Source organism: Brassica rapa, chromosome A04 (assembly GCF_000309985.2).
Source record: "Brassica rapa cultivar Chiifu-401-42 chromosome A04, CAAS_Brap_v3.01, whole genome shotgun sequence".
Lineage (NCBI taxonomy): Eukaryota > Viridiplantae > Streptophyta > Magnoliopsida > Brassicales > Brassicaceae > Brassica > Brassica rapa.
This window is the reverse complement of record NC_024798.2, coordinates 14,047,011-14,061,541: the sequence shown is the minus strand read 5'-3', so window position 1 is coordinate 14,061,541 and position 14,531 is coordinate 14,047,011. Positions and strand designations below refer to the sequence as shown.

At 31.1% G+C, this 14,531-nt stretch overlaps 2 protein-coding genes across 4 annotated transcripts; both read left to right on the top strand.

Annotated features, from left to right (window-relative positions):
• Positions 1-619: 619 nt before the first annotated feature.
• On the top strand, positions 620-5,869 carry LOC103864607 (receptor like protein 24-like). The gene has a single exon (XM_009142372.3). The coding sequence runs from the start codon at positions 2,150-2,152 to the stop codon at positions 4,955-4,957; it is 2,808 nt and encodes a 935-aa protein (XP_009140620.3). The 5' UTR covers positions 620-2,149; the 3' UTR covers positions 4,958-5,869.
• Positions 5,870-7,446: 1,577 nt separating this feature from the next.
• On the top strand, positions 7,447-9,500 carry LOC103864606 (ribonuclease H2 subunit A). 3 transcript variants are annotated; one of them, XM_009142369.3, is made up of 9 exons: positions 7,447-7,614; positions 7,682-7,759; positions 7,851-7,922; positions 8,056-8,179; positions 8,275-8,362; positions 8,446-8,583; positions 8,652-8,739; positions 8,820-8,940; positions 9,036-9,500. In XM_009142369.3, exons 2-9 carry the CDS (start codon positions 7,684-7,686, stop codon positions 9,211-9,213), a joined length of 885 nt encoding a protein of 294 aa, XP_009140617.1. In that variant the 5' UTR covers positions 7,447-7,614; positions 7,682-7,683; the 3' UTR covers positions 9,214-9,500. The 3 variants fall into 3 exon arrangements, with proteins under 3 accessions (XP_009140617.1, XP_009140619.1, XP_009140618.1); XM_009142371.3 differs by having other exon boundaries at positions 7,487-7,614; positions 7,700-7,759; XM_009142370.3 differs by having other exon boundaries at positions 7,487-7,614; positions 7,675-7,759.
• Positions 9,501-14,531: the final 5,031 nt, after the last annotated feature.

Sequence of the window (14,531 nt, the reverse complement as noted above, 5' to 3'; positions counted from 1 at the left end):
TAATATTACATTTAAAATATTTTTAAATAAAATAAAATATTATTTTGAAGTAATAAAATAATTTGTTTATATATTATTTTTCTTAGATGAAAAATTCTAATTTTTATATAATGTGATTTTAGTAAAAATAATTTACACAGATAATCATGACTCTAGAAAAAGAAATATAATTTCTTTTAAAAAATACCAAAAATCAAAGTAATAGAAATATTTTTATATATCTATCTATTTTCTTACATGATTGCATAAAATAATTATGTAACATAAACTGATATATGTTTAATTGACTAAAAATAGTTCATAATTAGTATTATTGAAATGTTTTATTTATTTTTCATATATTTAGTTGAGTATAATATCTTTCAATTACAGCAAAAAAATATCGATAAATTATATTTTGCTTATATAATATTATTTTCAAATACAATCACATTTTTCTTTACTGTTTATTTTTAAGAGATATTAAAAAAAACTAACTTTTTTAAAAACTAAACATCGTTTGATCAAATAGTTACAAAATAGTTTAATGAGGTAAATATTTATATTTTATCATTATTTAAGTAATTTGTTTTTTTTTTAATATTAAATTTGCTTTAAAATTTTATGTTTTTATGTTTGTGGAACTTAATAAATCTGAATTATCATTTTTTAGATTATTTAAAATATATTTCAGTTTCAATTCAATAAATCAAAGACATAAAAGTTATTTAGAATTTATAAAATATTCTAATTATTGTAATATTGATATGTGTTCATGAGTTTTCAAAAATGTATTAGCTACTTATGCATGTAACTTCTTACTGATCATTGCTTTATCTTTCTAATATTTTTTAAAAAAACATCAACATATAATTTGATAAATATTATGAAAATACATGAACATTTCAATGATAAACAAAATTGATTTGATTTGACCTAATTATAATAAAAATTAACTATACTTCATTTTGAATTTGAAGAATATATGTAACTCAATATACTCACACACATGAGTGACTCGACTATCCAATTTATATCTAAAATCATAGATTTAACTACGATAAGAATATATAATTTTATAAGAATAGTAATTTATTTTATAAATATAAATCATAAGACAACTCAAAATATATTAAAAATAAAATATTAACCAATTGTTACAATTTAGTTCTTTTGTAAAATTTATATATATGCATGAGACTTCAAAATATTATTGTTATATTAATTTATGTAATTTGGAATCAGACCCTTTAGTTTATTTTTTTTTATTTCATTTTAAGCACAATATATCTTAAGTTATACACAATCTTCATAAAATATATTACATATCTAAGACATATAAAACTGATTAGATATAACATATATAAAATCATATAAATAATTAAAGTAATATAATATTATTAATAATAATGATGCATATAAATTACTCCTTATGTTCCATAATATAAAATGTTTTACATGAATGCACAAGAATTAAGAAACTTACTTTTTTAGAAGATAATGTCATTAATAATATAAAAGGAAAATAAGTTAACCAATCATAAATAAAGTACTTTAAAAATATCAAAACATAAAACATCAAAACTTTTTTAAAACATTTTATATTATGGAATGGAGGGAGTATAAATTAATTTAAAATTAGAGTAAATAGCAATCAATTATTATAGTATATTTACTTTAGAAATATTTATATCCGTACATGAATATGGAAAAATCACCTAGTATATATATATATTAAGAAATATTTGATGAGGACCCCATTCGGGTTGTTCTCAGAAAACACCTCCGCTAATTTACCAGACCAATTGAAGATTCTAATTCCATTAGCTGATGACCGGTTTTTGTGTTTGATACATCATACATGTAAGGTCTTGTGTTAGCTAAACCAGTCAAAGTTATACGCTAGAAAAATCAAGTAACGTTGATTTCACTTCATGATTTGAGTGGCAATTAACTCCACTTAGCCTACTTTTTTTTTCCAAGCTAGAATACAAAGACTTCACTTAGCTTAGCTCTACTTCTTCTAGGTCAAGTTGCCTGGGAGACATAGCTCAAGTTGAAGCCCACGTATTTTTCTTTAAACCACCAACCTTCTCTCTCATTTTTCTTATAAAAAAAATATATCAAGTTTCCTGGGTGCTTAGCTAAAGTTGAAACCCACGTATTTTTTATGCCACCAACCATCTCTCTCATTTTTCTTATACCAAAATATATCAAGTTGCCTAGGTGCGTCGCTCAAGTTGAAACCCATGTATTTTTTTATTTATACCACCAATCTTCTCTCTCATTTTTCTTATACCAAAATAAATCTTCTTCAACAGTTTTCATAAAGACAATGTTTGAATCCCGTGTGCGTTTGTATTTTCTCAAGCTAATCTTGCTCTGTTGTGTCCTCCCTTCAAGCTCCTTCACTATAAACATCGACAATAGTAGTTACGTTGCTTGTGGTCCCCATCAGACTCGAGCTCTCACTGAGTTCATGAATGAGTTTGATAGCAGCCAGTGCAACCTCACCGATCCATATAATGGAGTCTGGTGCGATAACTCGACCAGTGCGGTCACAAAGCTACGGCTCAGGGCCTGCCTCAGTGGAACTCTAAAGCGCAATAGTAGTCTCTTCAGGTTACATCATCTTCGTTACCTTGTCCTCAGTCAAAACAACTTCATCTCATCTTCACTTCCTTCGGAATTTGGCAATCTCAAAAGGTTAGAGGTCTTATCTCTTAAGAAAAATGGCTTCGTTGGACAAGTTCCTTCCTCATTTAATAGCCTAAGCCTTCTTTCCGTTCTAGACCTTTCCCAAAATACACTCACCGGTAGTTTCCCACCTGTACGAAACCTAGTAAAGCTCTCGGTTTTAGACCTTTCTTATAATCATTTCTCTGGAACTTTAAATCCCAACAGTAGCCTATTTGAGTTGCACCACCTTCGTCACCTTGATCTATGTGTCAACAACTTCAGTTCATCAATGCCTTCTGAATTTGGAAATCTCAACAGACTAGAGGTCTTGTCTCTTTGCTCCAGTGACTTTTTCGGGCAAGCTCCTCTCACTATTAGTAACCTAACCTCGTTAATGGAATTGTACCTTGACCACAACCAGCTCACTGGTAGTTTCCCACTTGTACAAAATCTAACCAAACTCTCATTTGTAGATTTCAGTTATAATCACTTCTCTGGAACCATTCCTTCTCTAGTCAATATGCCTTTCTTATCAATTATAGATCTGCGTAGAAACGATCTCACCGGATCTCTTAAATTTCCTAACTCATCTAGGCTCGAGTCCTTGTACCTTGGGAATAACCATTTTGAAGGAAAAATCATAGAGCCTATCTCAAAGCTCATCAGCCTCAAGGTTCTTGAACTTTCTTTCCTTAACACAAGCTATCCAATAGACATAAGTCTCTTCTCCCCTCTCAAATCTTTGTTGCTCCTTGATCTTTCTGGTAACAGTATATCTCCGGACAGTCTAGGTTCAAAGTCAGACATCCCAACCAACTTGGAGAATTTGTGGTTAACTGGATGCAGTATCAGCGAGTTCCCAAATGTGGTAAAGAACCTTGAGAGGTTGGAGTTTATAGGATTGTCCGACAACAGAATCAAAGGAAAAGTCCCTGAGTGGTTGTGGAACCTTCCTCGTCTAAACACAGTGTTGGTTTCAATTAATTTGCTTGATGGTTTCGAAGGTCCAGTGGATGTTTTGGCAAATTCATCGGTGAAGAATTTATTTATGGATCAGAACAGTTTTGAAGGAGCCATTCCAGTTCTACCACTCTCGATCAACGTCTTCTCTGCATCACACAACAGATTCACAGGGAGCATACCTCTTTCAGTTTGCAATTATAAGTCTCTCACGGATTTGAGGATAGGTTACAACAACCTCACGGGTCCAATTCCTCAATGTTTGAGTAACTTGACGCTTGTGAATCTCCGGAAGAACAACTTGGAAGGAAGTATTCCTGACGCCTTTTATCTCAGTTCTTCTCTACGATCACTTGATGTTGGACACAATCAACTCACGGGGAAGCTTCCAAGATCTCTTCAAAACTGCTCATCTCTGGAGTTTCTAGTTGTTGACCACAACAGAATCAAAGACAAGTTTCCTTTTTGGCTCAAGGCTTTACCGAATTTGCAAGTCCTTATCCTCAGTTCTAACAAACTCTATGGCTCTATATCTCCTCCTGGTCAAGGTCCCCTCGGGTTTCCGGAGCTGCGTATATTTGAAATATCTGATAATGAATTTACTGGAAGCTTGCCACCAACATACTTTGTCAATTGGAAAGCATCCTCACTTACAATGAATGAAGATGGTGGTCTATATATGGTATATATTAAAAGTACTTCCGGGAGACTATCCTATTTCAACGTAGAAACTATAGATTTGAAATACAAAGGTCTATCTATGGAGCAAGAGAATGTCCTTACCTCCTACGCCACCATTGATTTTTCTGGGAATAAAATTGAAGGACAGATTCCTGAATCCATTGGTCTTCTGAAAGCATTGATTGCACTCAACTTCTCAAACAACGCCTTCACAGGTCATATTCCTATGTCTTTCTCCAGTTTGAGCAATCTCGAGTCATTAGACCTATCAAGCAACCAACTCTCAGGGACCATTCCTAATGGATTAGCCAGCCTCTCATTTTTGGGGTACATAAATGTGTCTCACAACCAACTCAAGGGCGAAATACCTCAAGGAACACAGATTATGGGGCAACCTAAATCTTCATTTGAAGGGAATGCAGGCCTTTGTGGTCTTCCTCTCCAGGAAACTTGCTTTGGGACTAATGTGCCACCAACACAACAACCTAAGGAGGAAAAAGAAGGAGAAGAGGAAGAAGAAGTGTTGAACTGGAAAGGTGTGGCAATAGGGTATGGACCTGGAGTGTTACTTGGATTAGCAATAGCACAAGTCATTGCTTCATACAAACCTGAGTGGCTCGTTAAGATAATTGGTTCGAACAAGCGCATAAGGCGTTAGGAATGTTTTTGGTTTGTGTATGATCCTTCAATGTATGTCAAGTGGTTGATGTGATTCCTCTTGTATGGAAGCATCTATTTATGTGTGTTTCATTATCTGATGCTTTGTTCTGCTTCGTTTTTTTATTAAGTCTGGATAAGAGGAAGGTTGGCAATATTTGAATGCTTTACAAATCTGGATTCCAATGTAGTTTTTTTTTTTGCTTGCAAAAGTAGACAGCAGGTGTTTTATTGTTTCCACGTTAAATACCTTTACACAATTCTGAAATCTGCGGTGAAAAGAGATTATTGATGTAAGTTTATTAACCCTCATTCCAAATGTTTTTTCAAATCTATGAAAACAATGTACACAAAACATTAAATAAATTATTAATTTTTTTATAAGGATCATAAATGCATAATCGAACAAATTTTAAATTATTTGTTTCTAACAAAAAGGTACATTAATTCAAATTTTATCAAAATAGTTCAAAAAAATACATAGCTTTCAAAAATAGTAGTAGATTTTAAATCTAATAGGGATAAAAATAATGTAGATTGATGGTTAGAACTATGACGCAAATATATGACAAAAAAATCATTTTCTGTTTAAAATCGACAATTCATATCATTATTACATTTCAATAATGAGAATGTATTGTTCTTCAATATAAATCTTTAATTAAATTTCCAAAAAACACTACACTAAAAAAATAAATGATAAAACATAGAAATATAAAAACCCAATTTTTAAGATACAAAAAATATTAATTTTTAAATCAGTTCAGACCAATAAAATAAAAATTACACTTTATATGCGCGGATTAAAATCTAGTTATTAATTAAAGATGAAAATCACTATTACTTCAAAAGCTAAGCCTTTATTACCTCCTAAATATCAATCTTAATCAGCAAATCCTAACCAATTATAAGTTAACTTTTTTTTTAGTTAATGATACTGATAAAAATTGTTATCTTGTGTGTGTTAAAACAAATATATATATATATATATATATATTTTTTATATATATATATTTATATTTATATTATATTACAGTATTTTCAAATAAATCATTTAGTTTTTTTTGACGTCATTTAGTTTTTATTAAAAGTAGTCATTAATTTGGGGAATGCATATTAATTTCCCATGTATTTTTAATTTAACTTTATTATTCAATTATCTAGTGCTGTAATTTAAATTTTCATATTTGCTTTGACATAAATTAAATCTATTAATCATGTTTATTGACCGAAGTGCTTTTTTTTTTTGACCCAATTATTCCAAATCCCTAAATTTATTTACCCAAATCAAATGTGGCACTTTAAATTATAAAAATTCAGTATTTTACGGATTGTATTGGTTACTGAATTCTTACAACAACTATAAAAACATTGTAAATGTTGTTTCATGTTGATTAAAAATTTTAAAACTAAAAAAAATTAGTTGCAACTAGCATTTACAATTGGTTGCGAATAAATAAATAAAAACAAAAAATATTATAAAATTAGAGAATATAAAATTAAATTGAAATATTATATAGTATTTTATAATGTATATTCAATTAATCTTATAATTTGTATTGTAATAATTTTAAACTAAAAATAGTCGTTATGATTATCTATATTATTAAAAGAGAAGTACAAAATATAAATACCCCTTAGTTTTACCACTTATTTACATTAAAATGCCATTGAGATATTTATTGAACCTATATTTAAGCATGCTTGTCTTTTCCTAATTTAAATAATAGATTTAAGCATTTAATGTCTTTCCAAAATTTAAATAATAGATTTCTTTTATCAAATGATAACCAAAATAAATTTTCTAATGTATTTCGTATTAACATATTCAATATTTTTAATATTTATAAGTAATAAATAAAAAAAAAAAAATCACACATCATAATCAATTTATATAACATATAAATAAAATATAAAATAGTTTATTCATATATTAGTATAATGCTTTCACAATATAAGTCCAATTAGTTATAATATTGGATTTGTTTATATTATACATTGTGATATAATAGATGATTAAAATCACAAAATATAATTATTCAAAGTAATAAATGAAATTGTTATGTTTAAAAATGTTATATTAACAAATGTGTAGTAAATATTCATACGGTCACAGGTCAAGCTCTAGAAATAAATAACAACAACAAGATTATTTTTCTTTATCAATTTTATTTTAATAGAAATTATAGTTCCAAATATGTTTATATATTTTATGTACTTATAAATTTATTTTCTTTGTCTTTAAGGAAACTTAGATTTTGAAATTGGAAAAAATATGACCACCTCTATATTATTTTAATTAGGAAATTTAAAATTTATATCAAAATATTTTATTAAAATTTTAATTTTAATTTTTATTATAGCTGCAAAGATTAATTTTCAATATAAATTTATGTTTCAATATTACCAATGCATCATTTAATATAAACAAAAAAAACTAAAAACATAAAAAAAATACCCGCCCGGTCGGGCGGGTCAAGATCTAGTTATTATTATTTTGGGAGACGCACCCTTTTGTTACCTATATGATAAAATCAAAACGGCAAGCAATGTTATTAAAAAAATAAGTTCTCATTTTTTTGCTCTAGGTTATCACTCGCCGGGAATAACCGGTACCTTCTCCGGCTTGCTGAGCTCTCCAGATAGATAGATTATCCGGTGAGTTTCTCGTGTTCTAAAGTTCGCTGCTTCCTTGTTGAATAGACATAATATTTTTAGTTGAAAGGAATGGAATCGACGCCAGAGTGGGCCTCTCAACCTTGCATCATGGGCATCGACGAAGCCGGGAGGGGTCCTGTCTTAGGTTCCTTTCTTTCTTTCTTTCTTTCTTTCTTTCTTTCTTCTCTGATGAGTTCAAAGAATGTCTTTTGATTCAGTTTTGTTTTCACAAACAGGACCAATGGTGTACGGATGCTTGTACTGCCCCCTCTCCTACCAGTCTTCTCTCGCCTCTCTCCATTTCGCAGGTCAGTTTCGATTCCTCTAAGCCTAGTAGCGAAAACCCTTTAACAAAGTTGTAACCTTTCGTTTAGATTAGAGTATTTGTTTTGTGTATTCAAGTGAAAGCATGACTAAACTTTTTTGGTGCTGTGTTTGCAGATTCAAAGACTCTAAAGGAAGATAAAAGAGAAGAATTATATGAGAATTTAAAGCTTGACAAGTCGCTTGGATGGGCTGTTGATGTCATTGGTCCCAGGGAGCTCTCTGCTAAGATGCTCGCAGTGTTAGTAATAAATATTTTTAAGCTAACGAATTTTGAATGGCTTCAATTGGTTGTTTATGTCTATAACAGTATAGTTTTGGTTTGTTTTTCTACAGAAACAAGATCAATTTAAATGAGATCTCACATAACTCCGCTATGGGGCTTATCAAACAGGTTCTGGACATGGGAGTACTTCTTACAGAGGTGATTGATTCACTCTCCATGGAAACATCTTTTGTGAGAGAAAGTTATTTTAGAGATTTAGAGCTCTAAATTTCCTTTTGCAGGTTTATCTTGATACTGTGGGAGATCCAGAGAAGTACAGAATCAAATTGTCTGAGAGGTTTTCTTCCATCAAGTTTGTCGTTTCAAAGAAAGCAGACAGTCTTTATCCTGTTGTTAGTGGTGCAAGTATTGTGGCTAAGGTAATAGGATTTTATTACTATCTATGTCTGAAGCGCTGAAAGCCGCTAAATGTATATTACCTTCTCAGGTGACAAGAGACAGAGCGTTGAAGGAATGGTTGGTTGAGGAAACCGGAGAAAACATAAACAGAAACTTCGGTTCTGGATATCCTGGAGGTACACTACTTATGCCTCACATAGTTTCTGTTTTTATCAATTGTCCAACACTAATAATGTGTTTGTAATGCGAAATTTAGATCCCGAGACAAAGGCATGGTTGACCCAACACAAACATTCTGTGTTTGGATTCCCTTCACTGGTTCGTTTCAGCTGGGGAACTTGCACTACGCATTTAAAGAGCGAGGTTGAAGTTGCGTGGTTAGTTTGTTTTCTTTTTGCTCTACTGAATTCGCATCTTTTATTAATCTCATTCTATGGCAAGCATCTCATGTTGAGTTTAATGTTTTGTGCAGGGAATCAGATGAAGCTGAAGAGAGTGGTAATGGAAATAGCAGTACCAAGAGACAGGCGAAACTAAGCAAATTTGGGTTCACAACATGCGAGAGCAGAAGCGAAGAAATTGAGTCAAGTGGAAAAGGGCGTTGCAAGTTTTTCCAGGCTCGCAAAATCCAACAGATCACTCAGTTTTAGCCTCAGTAAAGGCCTAATCCTACTACTTGTAATAGATGTCTGTCGCTCTTGTGATCGCTGAATGTTTATTGTTTTGAATATTTAGATTCACATGAGTTTTGTTTGGTTTGTTTTTCTTAGTTTTTGTCCCTTATTAAGTATCTCTCTACTCGTTTGTAGCCTTGTAGGGATGCTATCATGGGCTTTTTGGAATAGTCCAACCAGTTTTATCTGTATCCTGTCAACCAGCCCTTAGGTCAGGTCAGTTTGCATTTAACCATTTGTTTCGTAGAAGAATTTTTCATTCATTCTGATTTTGAAGTTTTCTATCTACACCTCTGTGTGGTTATTTTTAATGAAAACGGTAACCGATTCTCAAAGATTTCAGATTCAAACTAATGGAACGTACCCGGAATGATTGGTCGAACAAAGCTAGTTAAGAAACGTTTAAAATTAAAAAATTTGAGTCGGCTTGTAATTAGAACCTTATTTTCATTTTTGGATTGAATTGATTTAATATATTAATTTAAAAATCTTTAACAATTAATATTAATAATAAAATATTTTAAAAATATTTTCATTAACAAATGAGAACCAATGGAAATGTCCTAATAAATTACGTCAAATATTTGTGCAGTGTCTTTCAGAAAAATATCAGCATTAGGAAATGTTCTTGGTAACCATTAGAAGTTCACTATAAATGTTGGTTCTCAAAATAAAAATAAATTCACTATAACTGTTCAAAAAGTTTACTGAGATGTTCTAATGGTTACAGTGTTCTAGTGGTCTTTAACCAGACGAAAATGATTCATTAGTAATCGTCATTAGACATTAGACGAGAATGGAGATTAGTTGGATTTGGTTCAAATACTCATAAGAAATAAGCAGAGTAAGCAGATTAGTTAGATAGTGTTAAAAAAAAGAAGCAGGTTAGTTGGATTTAATACATTGACAATGAATAAATACATAGGTACGTCCGCATCGACAAAAGCAGAATAATCGAACCCCCTTCTACTAGAGAAATATGGCGAAAACAAGGAAAGGTCTCTTCCAAAAGTGACAGATCCAACGGCAGGGAGTTATTGTCTTAAATCGACGGTCAGACTGGTTCATGCGACTCTCTGGTTTAGTGTGAAACCACGTCATTCTAATATGACTCGTCCAATAAAAAGCCAATAAATTCTCTTAATTTTTTTCTTTCGATAAAGCTTCTCTACTTTAAACTTTGTTTTTTTGGTTTATTCGAGACATATTCCAGTGAATCTATTCTTTACCCATCCCTTTATCTTGATCCAAATGACTTTGAAAATGTGATCACACTTTTTGAATATGTGACTGTGTGTCAATGTATAGAAGTAATATATGATGTTCTATATCTTTCAACATTTTAGACAGTGAATAAAAATTAAAATTAAAATGTTGGAGAGAAAAGCATTAGTATTGCTAGTATTTCATCAAGGTTTCTAAATACAAAATATAAGAATATTCAATCTCTTAAATGTTATTATTATTGTATTAGTAAGTATTTTAAATTTGGGAAAATTATTCAAAATCCTTCAAATAACTTTTTTTAGTGAAAGTCTCTTAGAGTATCTCCAAAAAGACTCTTTTTTTTTGTAACACTTCCAAAAAGACTTTCTATTATAGAATTTTGCAAATTCTATATTTAAAGTTTCAGGGCGTTCTACTCCAAAAGCAAAACTTCAAATTTAGCTTCAAAATTATTTGTAATTTACACTATGCTCTTTATATTTGTCATAATTAATATAAATCCATAATAATTTTATAGATAACTAGCACACATATAAAAATATTATAGTAATATTAACTAATAAAATCTTATATTAAAATATAAAATTATAAATAGAAATATATAATTAAATATTAAAATACAAGCAAAACACCATATTATTACATAAAATTATTTTTTAATGCTCCATTTTTTGTTACACAAAATTTGTTTGGAAAAATTTTAGAAGTTCCGGAGGAAATTTATTAGACTATTAGTGTCGTTGTAATATTTAAATTTGTGTAATAATGATGTCTTCATGTATCTTCTTAAAACAATTTCTATTAAGTTTCTTCTGTAATATTCTTGTTGTCTAATTCAACTTTTAAAATATTATAAATCTAATTTTATTTTATTTTTACAAAACTTTGTGTAAAATTTAAATCTATAAAAAAAATTAAAATATGCAAAAGTTTTAAAGATTAAAACTATGAATGAGAAAATACTTAAGAATTATAAATCTGAGATATAATTAATTATAAGGACCAAGATGCAAATAAAAAGATTAAACTTCAAATTTAGAGTTTTGAGTAGTGAAACTCAAACTTTTTAAAACTCTAAATTTAAAATTTTGAAGTTTTTTTTTGGAGAACAAAAAACTCTATATTTGAAGTTATAGAGTTTCTTTTGGAGATGCTCTATAATTCTATATTTTTATTTGTATTTCCAAATACTAACAATAATGTCTAATATGTGGACTGGGAAGAAAACTATCTTGATCAATAATTACTGTAATCTAAGTAATTTTATAATCATCTCTGGCAGTCAATAATAAGAGTAAAGAAATTAGTACCATTTTAGGTTTGATATGTACACAAAGTTTTAAAGCGATGATCACGGTTTATGGAGAAATAAGCTCATACTGTTTAGTTTATGTCACACGATCAGATACTCTTTCTGTCTCTCAAGACAAGAGTTTTGGATATTTATATATTTGAAAATAAATTTAATCCTTTCAATATCATATTTTAAAAGAGTTTAATCTATTTCAATAATTATATTAATTAATATGAATAAATTTATGATAAAAAAAAAAACTAAAAACTTTCATCGGAAACACTAAACTTCTATATTTTGAACTAATAAAATTTCATAACTTCAACTTTTGTAGGAAGATAGTAAATAATTTCTGCATTATTCAAAATATATCACTTGATTTTTGTTGTATTTTGTGGAATAATTACGATATAACTGAATATAAATGACTAAAATCTTTTTAAAAAAAAGTTATCACAAATAGTATGCTTCTTTTGCAAAAAAAGAAATCATATTTTCTTAATTTTCTAATTTATCTTAAATTAAATCAAAGTTTTGATGTAAAATAAATCATACAAAGACATATATTTTTTATTCAGCATATGATATACTTGTTATATACAATGGTTTTAAGATTCAACAAGTTATTTTTATTTTTTACTATTTTATGTTATAATTTTTAACCGAAAAAATCAAAATACATACAGCTTATACGATATATAATAGTTTTGCTTAATACAATTAAATACTATATTTATTAATTAATAATTATTAGAATTTTACATATCTAGATGATATCTTGCATATTTGCATTGTTTTATCCATTCATCCATGAGCATTTTCATCATGTAGATTAGGATTTAGCCATGTCTAGGTTGCATTTTGCATTCATTGTCCTTATTAGGTGTTGGAGTGCCACATGGAGTTCTTGGGGACATTTGGATGCATTTGGAGCTTAAAGGACGTGAAATAGGTGATCATTGGACGAGCAGAGCATGGGAGCGAGGTTCCGCAGCGACGTCATGAGCTCGCTCCAAAGAACCCCCCAGAGCGACTTGCCCAGAGCGACGCCCCGAGGTCGCTCGCGTCTCTATGGCGAGACGACACGAAGCGAAGCCTGGAGCGACCTCTCAGAGCGACCTACCAAGGTCGCTCCCGATCCAGAGCGACCCGTTGGAGCGACACACCAAAGTCGCTCGCGACCTCTCGCCCGGAGACACCAAAAATCGGCCCTGGAGCGACTTCCCGGAGCGACACCTGCAAGTCGCTCCGCGTTATTTTGCTGCCGAAAATCATGATTTCTCAGGGACCTTTTTGCAATTTATTTTGGACGTTTTGCACTTGGAAAACCTATGTTTTAAACATCTTTTGTAGCCACCAGGCAGATTATCTTTTGATCTATTGAGAAATACACAAAAACTCTCTGGAGAAGTTCATCTCTTGGATTTTGATTGTTATGTTCTTGTGTTCTTGTTGATTTCTTATCTATTTCTCTACATGATTAATCTGAAATCCAATATGGGTTTAAGAGGAATCATGGAGATTAGTGAGTAATCACCTTTTGAATTCATGGGTTAGGGAGATTAAGGGTGATTAGGTTAGAGCTAGGATGTTTTAGTGTAGATCATTCATATTTCCTTGCTAGTAGAGTAATCATAATGCATCTTCTGAGTTGGCCACTCAGTTGTTGATCCTTAGGCATTTCTCACCCGAAAGGTGTTCGATGAAATGCCCGAGACAACTCTCCTAGGCTTTTAGTATACTTTGCCAAAGACATTTGTTGTTAAAGATGCTAAGATAGCTAATAGACTTGTTATTAATGATTGCTTCATATTATTCAACCAAAGACATTTGATGTTTGAGATATGTTAGCAAATGAGCATTCATCTAGACATAGAGCTTGCTTAGAATTGTGTCTAGGCTTAAGGTTGATAGTTTGATTGATCATTTGCCATCCTTAGTTCGATACTTGATCACCCAAGGTCTAATCCCTATGCCCATGAGTTCTCTTTTCCCTTAGTTAAGAAAGTATCATTCTGTTATTGCTTTTTAGTTTTAGTCATAGCTTAAAACCCATCTAAATCATTGGTTGCACTTAGATTAAGTGAGTACTTGCATTCTCAGTGCTTTGATATCCCTCAGAACTGGTTCGACAATCTTTTATACTACAACATTTGTCTTAGGAGCCTTGAAAACTCCTAACATCAAATTGGCGCCGTTGCCAAATTCTGAGTAGATTTAAACATTGAGATTTAGTCACTTGCTTGAGACTAAGTCATTTTTATTTTCTTTTGTTACTGATTCTTCTTCACCTCCCTTTAATCTACAGGTGTATGCACTTGAGGAGCAGGGGTCCATCAAACCTAGTTCCAAGAGCTGCAGATATCAGAGCTTTAGAGAGAGAGTGTGCTAGAAAGAGAAGAGAAGAAGAGCAACAGGCTCACTTGCAGAGATTGGATACTGATATGGGAGACATACCTCAAAACCAACAGCGAGCAGCGCGACCTATTGGCACTTATGACCGCCCCAACATTCATGGTCATAGATTGGGAATCCGAGCACCAGCTGTAGCAGCCAACAACTTTGAGATCAAATCAGGACTCCTCAATGTGATCGAGAACAACAAGTATCATGGCTTGGCTCTAGAGGATCCATTTGATCACTTGGACAGGTTCGACAGCTACTGTGGGTTGTCAAAAACCAATGGTGTGTCCGAAGATGCCTTAAAGCTCAAGCTATTCCCTTTCTCTTTGGGGGATAAAGCACGTCAGTGGGAGAAGTCTCTACCCAGCGA

Coding starts and splice junctions, on each gene's coding strand:
- LOC103864607 (XM_009142372.3), top strand. CDS start 2,150: ATGCCACCAACCATCTCTCTCATTTTTCTTATACCAAAATATATCAAG.
- LOC103864606 (XM_009142369.3), top strand. CDS start 7,684: ATGGAATCGACGCCAGAGTGGGCCTCTCAACCTTGCATCATGGGCATC. Junction 7,923..8,055: donor CGCCTCTCTCCATTTCGCAG/GTCAGTTTCGAT, acceptor CTGTGTTTGCAG/ATTCAAAGACTCTAAAGGAA. Junction 8,941..9,035: donor AGCGAGGTTGAAGTTGCGTG/GTTAGTTTGTTT, acceptor TGTTTTGTGCAG/GGAATCAGATGAAGCTGAAG.